Source organism: Culex quinquefasciatus, chromosome 1 (assembly GCF_015732765.1).
Source record: "Culex quinquefasciatus strain JHB chromosome 1, VPISU_Cqui_1.0_pri_paternal, whole genome shotgun sequence".
Taxonomy (NCBI): Eukaryota; Metazoa; Arthropoda; class Insecta; order Diptera; family Culicidae; genus Culex; species Culex quinquefasciatus.
Genome location: NC_051861.1, coordinates 127976035 through 127995285, shown reverse-complemented (window position 1 = coordinate 127995285; position 19251 = coordinate 127976035). Strand labels below are relative to the sequence as shown.

General features: G+C 31.5%; 1 protein-coding gene across 1 annotated transcript in view; it reads right to left on the bottom strand.

Annotated features, from left to right (window-relative positions):
- The window catches only part of LOC6053145 (adenomatous polyposis coli homolog), a 37275-nt gene extending 18391 nt beyond the window's left edge, over positions 1-18884 (bottom strand). Inside the window, exons 1-3 of the mRNA XM_038260985.1 lie at positions 18543-18884; positions 11225-12326; positions 4010-5374 (exon numbers count right to left, since the gene is read on the bottom strand). Coding sequence (XP_038116913.1) covers positions 4010-5374; positions 11225-12220 — 2361 coding nt within the window. The 5' untranslated portion in view covers positions 12221-12326; positions 18543-18884. The remainder of the gene's footprint in view (positions 1-4009; positions 5375-11224; positions 12327-18542) is intronic.
- Positions 18885-19251: the final 367 nt, after the last annotated feature.

The following is a 19251-nucleotide window of genomic DNA, read 5'->3' as shown; positions in this document are numbered from 1 at the left end:
AATTGAAACAAATTACAGAACTGACAAAATTTTCAAAATTTTCAAAATTGTCAAAATTGACAAAATTGTCACAATTGTCAAAATTGTCAAAATGGACACAATTGACAAAATTGTCAAAATTGTCAAAATTGTCAAAATTGTAAAAATTGTCAAAATTGTCAAAATTGTCAAAATTGACAAAATTGTCAAAATTGTCAAAATTGTCAAAATTGTCAAAATTGTCAAAACTGTCAAAATTGTCAAAATTGTCAAAATTGACAAAATTGACAAAATTGTCAAAATTGTCAAAATTGTCAAAATTGTCAAAATTGACAAAATTGTCAAAATTGTCAAAATTGTCAAAATTGTCAAAATTGTCAAAATTGTCAAAATTGTCAAAATGGTCAAAATTGTCAATTGACAAAATTGTCAAAATGGTCAAAAATGTCAAAATTGTCAAAATTGTCAATTGACAAAATTGAAACAAATTACAGAACTGACAAAATTTTCAAAATTTTCAAAATTTTCAAAATTTTCATAATTGTCAAAATTGACAAAATTGTCACAATTGTCAAAATTGTCAAAATGGACACAATTGACAAAATTGTCAAAATTGTCAAAATTGTCAAAATTGTAAAAATTGTCAAAATTGTCAAAATTGTCAAAATTGACAAAATTGTCAAAATTGTCAAAATTGTCAAAACTGTCAAAATTGTCAAAATTGACAAAATTGACAAAATTGTCAAAATTGACAAAATTGTTAAAATTTTTAACATTGTCAAATTTGTCAAAATTGTCAAAATTGTCAAAATTGTCAAAATTGACAAAATTGTCAAAATTGTCAAAATTGTCAAAATTGTCAAAATTGTCAAAATTGTCAAAATTGTCAAAATTGTCAAAATGGTCAAAATTGTCAATTGACAAAATTGTCAAAATGGTCAAAAATGTCAAAATTGTCAAAATTGTCAATTGACAAAATTGAAACAAATTACAGAACTGACAAAATTTTCAAAATTTTCAAAATTGTCAAAATTGACAAAATTGTCACAATTGTCAAAATTGTCAAAATGGACACAATTGACAAAATTGTCAAAATTGTCAAAATTGTCAAAATTGTAAAAATTGTCAAAATTGTCAAAATTGTCAAAATTGACAAAATTGTCAAAATTGTCAAAATTGTCAAAATTGTCAAAATTGTCAAAACTGTCAAAATTGTCAAAATTGTCAAAATTGACAAAATTGACAAAATTGTCAAAATTGTCAAAATTGTCAAAATTGTCAAAATTGACAAAATTGTCAAAATTGTCAAAATTGTCAAAATTGTCAAAATTGTCAAAATTGTCAAAATTGTCAAAATTGTCAAAATTGACAAAATTGTTAAAATTGTCAAAATGGACAAAATTTTCAAAATTTCAGTTTTGTTAAATTTGTATTTTTTTTTTAAATTTATTATTTTTGCCAATAATGTCAATTTTGGCAATTTTTTATAATTTGTTCAATTTTGCTAATTTGTTTCAATTTTGGTAAATGACAATTTTGTCAATTTGGACAATTTTGAAAATTTTGACCATTTTGACATTTTTGACAATTTTGACAATTTTGACAATTTTGACCATTTTGTCAATTTTGTAATTTTTGATAATTTGTTCAATTTTGCTTATTTTGTCAGTTTTGTAATTTGTTTCAATTTTGTCAATTGACAATTTTGACAATTGGCAAAATTATTAAAATTTACAAAATTAGTTTAAAGTCAATTTTGAAGAATAGACAAAATTTACAAAATTTTCAAAATTGAAAAAAATTGCAAACCTGACAATTTTTTGTTTTCAAAATTAACAAAAAAATAAACGAAATTGAGAGAAAAACTCACAATTTTGACAATTTTGGCAACCTTGACAATTTTGAAAATTTTGTCAATATTAAAAAAATTGACAATTTTGACAACATTAACAATTTTGAAAATTTTGACAATTTTGTAAATTTTTAAATTTTATCAATTATGTCAATTTTGACAATTTTAAATATTTTGTCAATTTTGAAAATTTAAAAAAAAATTAAATCAATTTAAAATTTTTAAAATTTTGAAACTTTTGAAAATATTGACAGTATTGGCAATTTTGGCCATTTTGACAATTGAGACAATTTTGACTTTTTTTTTCAATTTTGACAATTTTGACATTTTTGACAATATTGACAATATTGACAATTTTGAAAATTTTGAGAATTTTATCATCTTTGTCAATTTTGAAAAATTTGGAAATTTTGAAAAATTTTAAGATTTTGAAAATTATGAAAATTTAGAAAATTTAGAAAATTTAGAAAATTTAGAAAATTTAGAAAATTTTGAAAATTTTGAAAATTCTGTCAATTTTGACAACTTTGTAAATTTTGTAAATTTTGTAAATTTTGTAAATTTTGTAAATTTTGTAAATTTTGTAAATTTTGTAAATTTTGTAAATTTAAAAAAAAATTGTAAATTTTGTAAATTTTGTAAATTTTGTAAATTTTGTAAATCTTGTAAATCTTGTAAATTTTGTAAATCTTGTAAATTTTGTAAATTTTGTAAATTTTGTAAATTTTGTAAATCTTGTAATTTGTAAATTTTGTAATTTTGTAAATTTTGTAAATTTTGTAATTTTGTAATTTTGTAAATTTTGTAATTTTTGAATTTTGTAAATTTTGTAAATTTGTAAATTTGTAACTTGTACATTTTGTAAATTTTGTAACCTTTGTAAATTTTGTAATTTTGTAAATTTTGTAAATTTTGTAAATTTTGTAAATTTTGTAAATTTTGTAAATTTTGTAAATTTTGTAAATTTTGTAAATTTTGTAAATTTTGTAAATTTTGTAAATTTTGTAAATTTTGTAAACTTTGTAAATTTTGACAATTTTGCCAATTTGGCCAATTTTGTAAATCTTGTAAATTTTGTAAATCTTGTAAATTTTGTAAATTTTGTAAATTTTGTAAATTTTGTAAATTTTGTAAATTTTGTAAATTTTGTAAACTTTGTAAATTTTGACAATTTTGCCAATTTGGCCAATTTTGACAATTTTGTCAATTTTGACAATTTTGACAATTCTGTCAATTTTGACATTTTGACAATTTTGACAGTTTTGACAATTTTGACAATTTTGACAATTTTGACAATTTTGACAATTTTGACAATTTTGACAATTTTGGCAATTTTGACAATTTCAACAATTTGGACAATTTTGACAATTCTGTCAATTCTGACATTTTGACAATTTTGACAATTCTGACATTTTGACAATTTTGACAGTTTTGACAGTTTTGCCAGTTTTGACAGTTTTGACAATTTTGACAATTTTGACAATTTTGACAATTTTGTCATTTTTTTCAGTTTTGACGATTTTGACAGTTTTGACAATTTTGCCAATTTTGACAATTTTGACAATTTTGTCAATTTTGTCAATTCTGACATTTTGACAATTTTGACAGTTTTGACAATTATGACAAGTTTGACATTTTGGACAATTTTGACAATTTTGACAATTTTGACAATTTTGGCAATTTTGACAATTTTGACAATTTTGTAAATTTTGTCAATTTTGTAAATTTTGACAATTTTGACAATTTTGACAATTTTGACAATTTTGACAATTTTGACAGTATTGACAATTTTGTCAATTTTGACAATTTTGTCAGTTTTGACAATTTTGACAATTTTGACAATTTTGACAATTTTGACAATTTTGACAATTTTGACAATTTTGACAATTTTGACAATTTTGACAGTTTTGACAACTTTGACAATTTTGACAATTTTATCAATTTTGTCAATTTTATAAATTGGCAAAGTTGTCAAAATTATCGAAAATAACAAAATCGTCAAAATTGTAAAAAATGTAAAAATTTACAAAATATCAAAATTTTCAAAATTGACAAAAATTAAACAAAAAAAATGACAAAATTAGCTAAATTTACAAAATTGGTAAAATTTGCAAAATATGCGAAATATAGTTTTTGATTATAATTTTTTTTTTCAATCAAAATTCGAGAAAAACTCACCCCACTCAACTCCATCACATTCAACGACGCATCCCGGCTAAAATCCGGCGTTCCCTCCTCGCAGTAGTTGTACGGCTTGTCCGGCGTATCGCACCCTCCGGGCGTGACCGTGGCCACTCCACCCACCGTCACCGCCGCTTTCCCTCCACCACTAATCGGAATCGGCACCGACTTGGCCACCGTCACCGTCGCCGCCGTCTTAACCCCCCTCAAATCACTCATCGACGTCGCACTCGAAATGATCTGCGGCGTTCCCTCCGTGTAGTAACACCTGACCGAGTCTTCCTCCTCCGCCGCCATCAGGCCACGATTCAATCCGCCCCGCTTGTTGCCGTCCGCCTCCGTCTCCGATTCCTCCGACTGGTTCTCGGCGTACCGCAGCGAGTAGTCCGTGATCTGGTCAATGTCCGTCTCCTGGTAGTCCTGGTAGGTCACCTCGTCCTCTTTGAGGCTGTAATTTACGGGCTTTTCGGAGTCGGGCTCTTCCGGCTGGTCCGCGACTAGGCGGATGTGCACGCCGGAGTGGCTGACGACTTCGTCGTCTTCTTCGTCCTCTTCCGAGTTGCCCTCGGACTCTTCGACGTCGTCGTCTTTACGGACGGTGCAAACGTCCTTTTCGTCTGGGGACGCCTTCGGCGGGAGGAACTTTTCCTCCAACTCCTGCTCGAGGGCCTTCTTCTTGCGCGCGTTCAAGCTGGGCAGGTCGCTCGTCGGTCCGGACAGCGTGGTCGCCACGGTCAGCGGCGTCGGCGGCGCTGAAAGCTCCACCGAACTCACCGAAGCCGACGTCGCCGTTGGCTTCAGCAGATTCTTCAACGCCATACTGCTCCCGTTCGAGATCATCTTGTGCTTGCTGTAGATCAGCGACCTCAGCATCGGAATGGCACCGTTTTCCCGCAGGAACCGCTGGTCCTCGGCGCACTCCCCCGACAGCGAACCCAACGTCCCGCACGCATTACTAACAACCGTCAAGCTCGGACTCTTCAACTGCTCCAACAGTATCTTCAAACAGCTCTTCCGCCGCAAAATCCTCCGATAGTCCTCCCTCAGCGCCACGTGCGACGAAATGTTCCGCAAAATCCCACCCGCATTCTCAATCACGTGCATCGTCTTGCTCGGTGCCTCGTAGCTCAGCATGTCAATCAGAAACTCCAACGCCCCCGGAACCTCGCAAAACTCGGACCGGTTCGGCGGGCAGTGGTTCGAAAGGTTCCACAGCGCCGACAGGATCGCCTTGAGCGTGTTTTCGATCGTGCAGACCATGGCGGCGCGGGCCAGCACGGCCACGGTGCCGATTTCGCTCAGCGTTTGCTTGATGACCGCGTCGGCGCGCCAGGACAGGTTGCGCAGGACGGAGGCCGTGACCTGGAAGAGGAGAAGAGAGGGAAGGTTTGTTGAATCAAAATCATTTTAGAGAAAAACGCAAAAATGAAGAGTTATTTGCAACATAGACGGTATTGCTTCTATTCTTTGTAAGGCTAGAACTCAGCAACAAATTGTGGAAAATTTTCTCAGCTTCATTGAAAAATTGAATAGGAATTAATTTTTCAACGAATAACAAAAATCATAGGAAACAAATAAATAAAAAACAAAATGGCAAAATTTGCTGAATTTTCAAAATTGACAAAAGCTTCAAAAAAGACATATTTCACAAAATTGACAAAACTGACAACATCTATAAAATTAAAAAAAAATACAAATGACCTTTGGAAATAGTAAGTAAGAAATATGGTTAAACTTTGCTTTAAATAGACTAATTTACAAAAAAAATAAAATTGAAAATTTTACAAAATTTAAAACAATAGCAAAATTAACAAAATTGAAAAAAATACAGACTGACAAAATTTAAGAAATTACTCAATTTACAAAATTTACAAATTTACAAAAATTTTGCAAGTTTATGAAATTCGTAAAAATTACAAAATTTACAACATTTCCAAATTTGACAAAATTTACAAAATTCACAAAAATTTAAAAAAATATTAAATTAACAAAATTCATAAAAATTTACATGATTCACAAAATTCACAAAACTAAAAAAAAAATATTCAATTTACAAAATTTAGAAAATTCTTGAAATTTACCAAATTTACCAAATATTTAAAAAAAAAACCTTACAAACTTCTAAAACATGTACAACATTTACAAATTGACAAATCATACAAATTTGTCAAAATTGACAAAAATACCAAAATTGATAAAAATTAAAAATTGATAAAATTTACGAATTTGATCAAATTAACAAAAATTACTGATAAATTGACAAAATGCAACATGACAAAATTGACAAAACTGACTTTTTTTTGATTTATACAAAAATGGTATATTCTCGCTTACTTTTTCAAAAAGTCGTATATACATAGTAAATGGCACATTGATTGTTTTGAAAAAATGCTCAAAAATTTACAAAATTGTCAAAAATGAAAAAAACGCAAGTTGACAAACCATAAAATTACAAAAAAAAATACAGACTGCCATAATTGACAAAACTGCCAAATTTGAAAAAAATTACAAATTCACAAAAAATTATAAAATTTACACAATTTGCAAAATTTACAAAAAATTACAAAATTTACCAAATTAATAAATTTTACAATTTGCAAATTCGGCAAAATTGACAAAATTTACAAAATATACGAATTTTTTCAAAATTTACAAAATTTACCAAATTAACAAAATTTACCAAATTAACAAAATTTACAATATTTACAAAATTTATAAAAAAATATTTCCAAAATTTATAAAAAATATTTACAAAATTCACAAAATTTACATAAAATTAACAAATTTACAAAATTAACAAAATTTACAAAATTTACAAAATTTACAAAATTTACAAATTTTACAAATTTTACAAAATTTACAAAATTTACAAAATTTACAAAATTTACAAAATTTACAGAATTTACAAAATTCACAAAGTTGATAAAATTAACAAAATTTAAAAAATTCACAAACTTTTAAGAATTGAGAAGAAATTCACAAGTTTTTAAAAATTGAGAAAAAATTACAAAATTTACAAAATTGAGAAAAAATTACAAAATTTACAAAATTGACTAAATTTACATAATTTAAAATAAATTACAAAATTTACAAAGATTTAAAAAACAGTAAAATTAACTAAATTACAAAATTCACATTATTGACAATACTGAATAGATTTGAATTAGACTTAATTGACAAAACTGACAAAAAACATCATTAAAAAAATGATATATTCGCGCTTACTTTTTCAAAAAGTTGTATACACATTGGAAATGGTGTAGGATTGTTTTGAAAAAATTCTCAAGAATTTACAAAAATTACCAAAATTGCATGTTGACAAATCCCAAAAATTAAAAAAATAATACAAACTGACATAATTGCTAAATTTGTCAAATTTGACAAAATTTATAAAATTCACAAAAATAACAAAATTTAAAATTTGCAAAATTTACAAAAAATAAAAAAATGCAATATGACAAAAGCTAAAAAAAAAATACCAGCTGACATAGGGGAACTATACCCTTTCTCAGCCTATTTCTATTATCGGCCTATCAGCACTTTGATCATGAACTACAGCTTTCATAAAGTGTTTTTGGCTATTCCAAAGTAATAAATAGCTCAAATAAAAGTGAGCAAGCAACTCTCTATTGTTGATACATCTGAAAATGTTAATTTAATAGTGGAAAACGGCAAAAGTGATTGAAATGGGTATATTTCCCCTAATTGACAAAATTGCCAAATTTGACAAAATTTACAAAATTCACAAAATTTATAAAATTTACAAAATTTGCAAAATTTACAAAAAATTACAAAACTGGCAAAATTGACAAAATTTACCAAATTAATAAATTTTACAATTTGCAAATTTGACAAAGTTGACCAAATTTACAAATTATACAATGTTTACAAAATTTCTAAAATTTACAAAATTTACACAATTTACAGATCAAACAAATTTGTAAAAATTTACAAAATTGCAAAATTTCACAAGATTGGCAAAGATGACTTAATTGATAAAATTTACAAATTTGCTCAAATTTACAAAATGCACAAATTTGATCAAATTTACAAAATAAAAATATTTCCAATATTCACAATACTGAATAAAACTGACATTTTTTTTTTATTCAAGAATTATATATTCTTGCTTACCTTTTCAAATTCCTATGTACATAGAAAATGGCACATTGATTGTTTTGAAAAAATGCTCGGCAAGTTGACTAAACTTAAAAAAACAGAATGACAAAATTTACAAAAATGACAAAATGACAAAAATTTTAAAATAAAAAGAGAATATATATTTATATTTTAAATAGTTTACAATCGATTGTACAAATTGTTTCAACAAAAAAAAAATATTTTTTTGACTTCAGATATTTTTGAGAAATTTTAACTTAAAATAAAACTAACGTTGTCTTACCTAATCTTAATTTTGGAAAAATATCAAAATTGGCAAACAGGCTAAAATGGGGAAAAATTGTGAAAAATCATTTCAAATCATGTTTTACCAACATTATAATTTTCAGTGTATTGGATATTTTTTAATTGAATTTTTCATTATTCCGCGAAGTTAAAAAATAGTTTTTTTTTATTTTTATGTTTATACAATGTTTTATAAAATACCGCCTTTTCAAAAATAAAATTTGTGTGTGTATTTTTTTTAAATACAATTTTTTTAGTAGAAACACAAGAAACTAAAATTTTGTGAGAATCCCTTAAAAAAGGTGTTTTTTGCTATCCATATTGCGTATTATGCTTTTTTTAATTTTTGGTAGTTTCAAAAATATAATGTATTTTTGGAAACTACTTACATTTTGATAATTCGCAATATTTGTGGAGATTGCAGTAGTATTAAAAACTCTAATGTTTTAAAGGTTTGCACAAAATTATGAAAATTTTAGTACTAAAAAAACGGCATTTGTGAAAATTTTGATATTTTGTATTATCTTTATTTTGATAAAAAAATCTTCTTTTAGACCATGCGAAGTATCTTCTTTTGTTCTTATTGTTAAAATTATTAGGTAATTATTTTTGTAAATGTTAATTTTTAAATATTGTCAAATTTGAACAGTGAAAAAATCAGTTGTACAATTTATGACTTGAAAAATCATTAGAAAATAAAAAAAATCTTCCTCTTTTAATAAATATTTGTCTAATCATTATACTTCTGGCAACAAATGTGTTAGGCTCTTTTCTTAACTATTCGAATAAAATAATTTTAGAGTTACGTTATCGTGTATTTCCTCACGTTGTTTTTGATTCAAAATAAGCAAACAGCACATGACAGCGAGATCATCAAACTTTCTCTTTCTGACAAGTTCAAAAACTATATGAAATAGATTGGTACGAAAATCATTTCTACCAAATTTACAACAGCCAATCCTAAAAAAAGTTCAATTAGTCTCAATAAATTCTCAATATCTCCCGACTGTATTGCCAGTTCTTAAATTTGTCAAGATTAAGATAAGGTCTTTCAAGTACTAATGCAAAGATGCACAAAAAGTTGCTTCCGACTGTTAATGATATTTACACTAATGGTCCTTTTTTTTTTTTTTTTTTTTTCTTAACTTATTTTTATTAGGTCCTTTTAGGTGCTGTGACCAGGTTGGGACCGAGGATCAGTTAAACAATGTATAATAACAAAACAAAACTCCTTAAATTCCATACTTGGAGATCATGTAACTGACGAGGGTTACTTGGTCCAAGCGGGTCTTGCAGGTCTTGAACCTGCCGATGTACTCGGAGAAAATCCCCCACAGCTCAGCCGAACTGTAGAGTACCTCCGCGGCTTCCTTCTCCGTGGCTCCACCGTCTCGGGGGCCACCTTGGTTGCTTCCTGCGGGTCGAGGGCGATCCTTTAATTTTCCGTCCGGAACTGCGCCCGGCAGCGGAGGGAACTCCGCCGGCGTGAACGCCGGAACTGCTGGACTCTGCTTCTCCGCCTTCCTCGCCGGCGGTTTTGGTTTCGACGCCTGCTGTCGCCGCTGGATGAAATCCGCACGCTTGGGGCAGCTGCGGTCCGTAGCTTCGTGGGCACCAGAGCAGTTGGCACACCGCTTTGGCTGGGCTTCCTGGACTTCGCACTCGTCCGTCTTGTGGGGACCCCCACAGTTGTTGCACCTCCCCTTGAGGTGACAGTTCCTGGTTCCATGACCCAGCTGCAAGCAGTTCCTGCACTGGGTCACGTTCGGTCGCTTGTTCCGGTAGGCCTCCCACCGGATGTGAAATCTTCTCAAGCGCTTGATTTCACTCAGCTGCTTGAGGCTGGTGTACCTTGGGAACGTAACAATATACGGGGTTTCCTCTGACGAGGCGAACTCTCCCTTCTCTTGATGGCGTGCACCTCCACAGCATCCAGGTTTTGCGATTCCTTGAGGGTCTTCTTGACGAATTCAGGTGAAGCCGACGGAAGTCCTCGGACGACGACGCGGAGTTGCCGCTCGCTTCGTTTCTCGTGGGTGTAGAACTCCACTTTGTTCGCAATCAAGTGGGCCCGCGCGGTCTCAAAACGCTCCTCGGAGGAACACAACAATTTGATCCCAAACGGAGTTAGCTTGTAACTTGGCTTGGTTGTGCACGGCGACATTACAGTCCTCAGCTTGGCGTAGCTCGTATTCTTTACCACCAGAGGTGGTGGTTTCTTGGCCACTGGAACCACTGGAACCGGTGGGACGCTTCCTTTCCCGGCTGGGATACCATTGTTATTGTTGTTGTTGTTGTTCCCCGCCAGCGGGCTGAACTTGTTGTTGTTGAGAAGATTCTCCTCTGAGCCATCCCCGATAACGGCTCCGTTGCTGGTCTTCCTCCGCTTCCCCGTTCCATTTACGGAACGAAATTCGTCCCCGTCGGAGGATTCTTCCACCTCCATCCGTAAGCACTGTGCCGCGCCACGAAAACAGCAGAAAAAACAACCGCTGTCTCCGGCTGTCAGACGTAAACTGACTAATGGTCCTTGAGTGGTTATATAAATTTCATTAAGTGCTCATAATTTTAAGCAGTGTTGCCAGGAAAAATTAAATTTTAATTTGCTATCTATTTTTTTTTTGTTATGGCTTAGCAGATTTTACTAAAATGGGAAAATATAGCTTCTATGGTCAAAGACAGGTAATACACATTTTCAAACTCGTTGAGGTGCCATCCGAGCAACAGTGCTAAGAAGTGGACTTCAACTCTCTTCAAAAAATGTAGAAAATCACCAAAAATCTAATTTTGAAGTGTACTCATCCTCACCTGCACCAACTCGTCACTGCTCGACCCAATCTGCGCCACCAGCGCCCTCATGAAGCCCTTGTTCGAGCACAGCAGCGACTTGTTGTTCCCGTCGCCAAAGGTCAGATTAGTCAGGATCATCCCCGCGTAACGCCGCATCGTCACACACTTGGGCGCCCCGGCCGGACTCGGATTCGACCCGTGCACGGCGTGATCCAGCTGGATGAGCGTCGAAATGGTCTGCAACGCACCGAGTTGACACATGGCGTGCCGATGCTCCTCGTCGAAGCTGATCTTCATGAGGGTCGTGATGGCCGCGATCGGGTGCTTTTCCGGATCTTCCGCCGGGTCTGGTTGGGTGGTGGCGGACTCGGTTTCGCTGTAGTCGCGAAGTTGGTCCGAGTAGTCTACGAGCTGCTCGATCAGTTTGAGGACTTTGACCTCCCTCCGTCCGGCCTTGTCGTCCGGATGACATCCGATCACGTTGTTCAGCGATTGTCGCGCGTTTCTCCGCGCCGTTTCGTTCGGATCGTTGTGGATAATCTGCACCAGCAGCGGAATACACCCGGACCGTCGCAACGCACTGCACGTCTCCCGGTTCCGGCTCAACTCCATGAACTTGGCGCTCATCTCCAGCGAGTTGGTCGACCCGAGCATCGACAGCAGCGAGTACACGCACTCCATCTTCGGGCAAACCTCCGACATGTCCCCGTACATCGAGTGGTTCTGACGACCTCCGCCATTGTACTTGGCGGCAGCGCCGCCGGAAGTGGCCGCAGGCCACGTCCCCCTACCGATCACTTCCTCACTCGTCCCGTTTGAACTGGTCGCAGCGGGAGTTGGCCGCGGGAACACGACCTGGTCCTCCAGCCCCGCCGGCGGTTTGTTGTCGTAGTCCAGAAAGTGGGGCTTCCGGTTGGCGGACCGCGCGCCCGTGCCGACTTCGTCTTCGTCCTCCAGCAGGGCGTCGTCCTCGAGCTCGAGCGAGGAATCGGCGCCGGATTGGGCTGATTGCATTGTTGTTTCGTTTTGTTTAAAGATTTTGTGATTAAAGGTGTTTCAGCGATGCGCTGCGTGTGATGATTACGATGAGGTGACGAACGCTCCGTCGGTCGTCATTTATCTGAAAGTAAACGGAGAAAAGGACGGGAAGTGGATTAGGTCAGATATCAAATGAATGAAGTGTGACTAATTTTATTTAAATGATAAATGAATGACAATTTTGTAAATTTTGTAAAATTGTGTCAATTTCATCAAATTTTATCAAATTTTATCAAATTTTGACAATTTTGTCAATTTTGTTAATTTTGTTAATTTTATCAAATTTTGTCAATTTTGACAATTTTGACCATGTTGACAATTTTGACAATTTTGACAATTTTGACAGTTTTGACAATTTTGACAGTTTTGACAATTTTGACAATTTTGACAATTTTGACAATTTTGACAATTTTGACAATTTTGACAATTTTGACAGTTTTTGACAGTTTTTGACAATTTTGACAATTTTGACAATTTTGACAATTTTGACAATTTTGACAATTTTGACAATTTTGACAATTTTGACAATTTTGACAATTTTGACAGTTTTGACAATTTTGACAATTTTGACAATTTTGACAATTTTGACAATTTCGACAATTTTGACAATTTTGACAATTTTGACAATTTTGACAGTTTTGACAATTTTGACAATTTTGACAATTTTGACAATATTGACAATTTCGACAATTTTGACAATTTTGACAAATTTGACAATTTTGACAATTTTGACAATTTTGACAATTTTGACAATTTTGACAATTTTGACAATTTTGACAATTTTGACAATTTTGACAATTTTGACAATTTTGACAATTTTGACAATTTTGACAATTTTGACAATTTTGACAATTTTGACAATTTTGACAATTTTGACAATTTTGACAATTTTGACAATTTTGACAATTTTGACAATTTTGACAATTTTGACAATTTTGACAATTTTGACAATTTTGACAATTTTGACAGTTTTGACAATTTTGACAATTTTGACAATTTTGACAATTTTGACAGTTTTTGACAATTTTGACAATTTTGACAATTTTGACAATTTTGACAATTTTGACAATTTTGACAATTTTGACAATTTGTTCTTTTTGTCTTTTTTTTGTATTTTGGTATTTTTGTATTTTTGTATTTTTGTATTTTTGTATTTTTGTATTTTTGTATTTTTGTATTTTTGTATTTTTGTATTTTTGTATTTTTGTATTTTGGTATTTTTGTATTTTTGTATTTTTGTATTTTTGTATTTTTGTATTTTTGTATTTTTGTATTTTTGTATTTTTGTATTTTTGTATTTTTGTATTTTTGTATTTTTGTATTTTTGTATTTTGTATTTTTGTATTTTTGTATTTTTGTATTTTTGTATTTTTGTATTTTTGTATTTTGTATTTTTGTATTTTTGTATTTTGTATTTTTGTATTTTTGTATTTTTGTATTTTTGTATTTTGTATTTTGTATTTTTGTATTTTGTATTTTTGTATTTTGTATTTTGTATTTTGTATTTTTGTATTTTTGTATTTTGTTTTATTTTTGTATTTTTGTATTTTTATTTTTGTATTTTGTATTTTTGTATTTTGTATTTTTGTATTTTGTATTTTTGTATTTTTGTATTTTTGTATTTTTGTATTTTTGTATTTTTGTATTTGTATTTTGTATTTTTGTATTTTTGTATTTTTGTATTTTGTATTTTGTATTTTTGTATTTTTGTATTTTTGTATTTTGTATTTTTGTATTTTTGTATTTTTGTATTTTTGTATTTTTGTATTTTTGTATTTTTGTATTTTTGTATTTTTGTATTTTTGTATTTTTGTTTTTTTGTATTTTTGTATTTTTGTATTTTTGTATTTTTGTATTTTTGTTTTTTTGCAAGTTTGTTTTTTTTTGCAAGTTTGTATTTTTGTAAGTTTGTATTTTTGTATTTTTGTCTTTTTTGTCTTTTTTGTCTTTTTTGTCTTTTTTGTCTTTTTTGTCTTTTTTGTCTTTTTTGTCTTTTTTGTCTTTTTTGTCTTTTTTGTCTTTTTTGTCTTTTTTGTCTTTTTTGTCTTTTTTGTCTTTTTTGTATTTTTGTCTTTTTTGTATTTTGAAATTTAAAAAAAAGTCAAACCACAAGAAAAGGCAAATCCTCCCTGTGTCATAAATCATCGAAATTTAAGCATGACAAGTGCCTGCCAAAGCTGTTGCTTTTGTTTGTTTTCCTCACACTCAAGACCCACCACAATTCCAAGAAATTCCGAGAGACACGAAAAGATTGAAGTTGGAACGCCACAAACACCACTTTAAGATTACTCGCAACAGTAGAGAGTTCTAGGATTTTAAAAATAACTCCCGTTTTGTCTTGCTTTGTATCATCTCTTAAAATGTGTTAGTAGCTTCCGTATCATTCTTGACAGTGAATAGAAGACATTTTAATCATTTTGTGTTAAAAATTGTTTGATCAAATATTTTTTAAATTTAAAAATGGACAATCTTTTTTCCATAATTAATTTTGCAAAGCAAATTTTATTAAAATGATGATGCTAATTTTCCATCAACGTGCACTTGATCTGTCAAAATAGTTTCAAATTTGGCCACCAGATCGCGCTAGCAGTTTGCAAAACAAAATAAACAAAAAAAAAGTTTCTCACCCACTTATCTGTGGCACTCACTTCTATCGCGTTGTCTAGACACAGAAAGTGTGAATGAAAATAGGGAAAAGTGAAAAATATATATTTTCATGATGGAAACACAATCCCATCAATTCACGTCGTCGTTAAGGGGACTTTCCCAACAAAAATAAGAATGAACCAACGAAAAAAAAAATCCCTGACTAGAGAGGTTGACACACGGAATGTAGATACATCTTTCCATCAATTTAGTGATTGCTAGAGAGCGACATTAGTGTCAAGATTTAGCTTCTCTATGCGATCACGTAAGAAAGGGAGGCCACTCCTATTAATGTTGAGGTGCGGCGAGAATGATGACATTCCATGTGACAACTTTAATTCTGTGTGGTGAGAAATTTGTGAAATATTTGATTTGTTCTTTTTATGTTTGTATTTTTTTTGTTTTTGTATTTTGTTATAATCGACTGTGGTAATCATATCGCAACGAATTTCGTCTACGTTTACCTATCAAATGCATTATAGGGAGTATATTTTGAAATTCTTTTCGACGCGCAAAAAAACTTAAATCTGGCAGCCCTGTCATAAGACATCGCCACTAATAACATTTATTATCGCATTTCTGCACATATTTTGAAACATATTTCAGTTTTTTTTAAGAAAAAAAAATAAACTTGTAGGAACTGGCAACCCTGGCTCTCAATATCGCCACTTAGAAAAAACGAATAAATCGATTATTTACCTACAAGTTAAAATTTTTTTTTTATTTAAATTGATCTTCAAAAAGTAGTTGAAATACAAACATTCTGGCATTTTGGGAACACTGCTGAAATGAATCGATATTTTTGGAATTACTTTATCTTATAAATGATCATGAGGGTTATTCACAATTCAATTAAAAAATTATTCCCGGATTAACTGGGAAGGCAATTTTTTTTTTTCAAAAAATTCACTCGAAGATATTTACAGACAAGGTCATGATTTAAGAATGTTAAGCGTCCAAGGTCGTCGGTCTTAGAGTATGCAAAAACTCACAGACATTATTTGTTGATAAACATTTTTTTAATGTGTGAAATACTACAAAAATACACTAAAACTATGTCTTTCAAAAAATCACAAAATAACCGATAAAAGAAGAAGAGTCAAGCCGAAAAAATAGTTTTAAAAATAATGTTTTTTTAAGTGCTCAATTTTGACCATAAAGAAAGCTAATTGATTTTTTATAGGTCAGCTCATTTAAAACAAAAAATCACATTCTAGAAATTAGAATTATCGCGTTAAACAACGCCAAATTTTTCATAATTTTTGCAAATTACCGTATTTTTTTTTTATTATATTTCAAATTTTCATTATAAGCAATCTGAATGTCAAGCGGCACCTAATTTGGAATAGAATTTATTATTTTTTTAAAAGTAATTTCACAAATCATGTTATTTTTTTAATACTAAAATTTTTATAATTCACAATATGGATATCAAACGATGCCAAATTGTTGATAAAATTTAATTAAATTATACTTTTTTTTTTATATCAAACGCATATTTTTTTTATGTTCTCAATTTAAATTTGTATTGTGAAAAACTATTTTTTTCAAATTACCATATATTTTTAAAGTACTCAAATTTTCATACATATCAAACGACCGACGCCAAATTGTGAATGGCATTTCATTACATTAGAGTTTTTAATGAATCTCATAAAAAAAATCCCAAATTATCTTATATTTTTTAAATTTCTAAATTTTTCATAATTTTCATAAATCCAAGTATTTTTTTAAAAAAGACTTTTGTTTTCATAATTTACAATATGAATGGCAAAATGACCGCAGATTTCGAATAAAATGTTACTACAAACAGTTTTTAGCGTTAAAACTAAAATTTTCATGAATTACCGTAAAATTTTATCAAATTTTCGTATATTTTTTTTAAATACTCAAATTTTCATAATTGACAATATGGATGTCAAACGACGCCAAAATTCAAATGGAATTTCATTACATTAAAGTTAAATTGTAAAATACATGAGTGTTCACAAATTATTTTTAAAAAATAAAAAATACTGCAACTGAAGAATTCTAATTTGATGTTTAAAATAAAAAAAAATAAAAAAAAATTTTTCATGATATGATATGATATGAAGTCCCACATAAACCTTCTGATAATCGAACTTCGGACAATCGAGTCGAGTTGGTGAAAAACATTATTTTTTTGCAAATTATTGTATATTTTTTAAATGCTATTTTTTTTGTAAATCCTAAAAATTTCACAAATGATTGAATATCTTCTAAAATACTCTAATTTTCATTATTTGTCAAAAATTTAATGAAATTTCATAACATTTTTTATTGGGTAATGCTAAAAATTTTCACAAATTACCATATATTTTATAAGGCCTTCAAATTTTCGTGATTTGTAATATAAATAGACGCCAAACGACGCAATTTTTTAAAATAAAATTTCATTACATTACAGTTTCTTATGTAAAACGAGATATGTTTCACAAATTGTTGTAATTTTTTTAGATGCTCAGATTTTGTTTTGCTTGTTTTTTTTTTGAACATTAAAATTTTCACAAATTATCGTATATTTTCTAAAATATATATTTTTTTATAATTTTATAATGTTTATTATGGATGTCAAAAGACACCCAATTTTTAATGAAATACATTGCATTAGAGTTTTTAATGTACAATGTTCACAAATTACTGTATATTTTTTAAATACTCAAATTTCCTCATTTGCAGTATGTCAATCGAAATTTTATACTTCTTTCAAAGATAGAAAGATATCGTATTTTTTATATGTTTCAGAAATTTACTTATGGTTTAAAATTTATTGAAAATATCAAAAAATCTTTTTTTTTTGCTTTTAAATAAGCCACATCTTATTAATTTTTATAAAAATATGAGTGGAAAAGTAATTTTGACCCAGTTTCTTGAAGATTATCGAGCCGCATTTTATAGCTAAAATAGTATTGTTTGCCAACGTTGCAATTTCGCGAGACTAATCCGAATATTTAGCACATCATAACTCAAGCATTATTTGCTAATCCAGCCCAGAGTTGGCACTACTTCCGAAAACAAGAAACAAACTCCACCAACACAGAAACCCGCACAGGCCAGACAAGTATAAAATCGATTTTGATATGCAATTAATTCCGCAGAAGAGGAAGAAACCCAATGCCAATTTGTTTCTCTCCCCAGCCGCAAAACGGTTCCGAAGCTCGGACATGAGCGTCACACACCTCCCCCGCAGTGAATTTCTGTGTGTTTTGTTACAAATCTTCTTCCTGCGCCACTTTAAGTGCGTAAATTTGAAGAAGCAAAGTCTGTTGGCCATCAAGATTAATGGACTCTTTCGGTTCCAAGTGAGTCAGTTGCCTTTTTTTCTCCTGCTCAAGTTTGTTATGGCTTAGTCGGAGCGACTTAGAAGTGCGGAATCCGGGCAGGGTGGGGCACCTCTTCGTCTTTCTTCTTGTTGACAGCTGGTTTCCCCAAATTCTTCCCCTCTAGGAGGAGTTTTTGGACGAAACAGATTCCATCTGCGATGGTCAAGCTACCCGACAGATTAAGTGACCAGCCCCACCGGTAACTGGCAGCTCCGCAAATAGAATCCCGTTTCAACCTTCTCCCCTTCCGGAACAAGGAACCCGTTTCGGCCATCTTTTTCTACTCTCACTTTTCAAGGGATTCTTACTTGCGCTCCGCTGACGACGGTGCTGTGGTTCCGGATCGGGCCGGATTGGCCGCGGCCATCGCTGCTGCTAATCCCAAAGCTAGTCACTTGCCGCAAAGGGGAACCGTGGTCCGAAATTGTCCAAATCTCTTCCTCAAAATTTTTCTTCCACCTCCGTCGACAAGAGTCGGATCAATTTTTTCACACGAAAACAGTAAAAAACGGAGCTTCTGCGCACACGCACCCCCACAACTACGAGTGAAGAGACGACGACGACACGCGCGAGAGAACCGAGAAGAACGATGGCAATTTGGGCACTAATTTTGAATTCGACGGCCGTTCCGCGTTCCGGCGATGGTTCTTCTTTGCTTGCTTCAAAAGCAAACGTCAAAAAGATAGAGAGAAAACTTTGAAACGGACGTACTGGTGAAAATTGCGTTTTCATTTAATATTCAATAATCAATTATTAAGCTGTTAAAATTGTGTGTTTTATTCGCATGTTTTAGGAATGCTTTCAAAAAACTAATAAAAAAAGTTTTAGCTTCAAACCAGCTTCAAACTACTCAAAATACAATTATCGCAAAAAAAAAACATTCACTGATACGACCGTTTCAAACCACTGCGAAGGGTTCGTCGAGCAAAGGAAAACACAAACACAAATAAACAACTGGAACTGTCAAATGATGCACCCCGAGCAGAAAAGATTGACAAGCGAAAGGCGCCGCCAGAG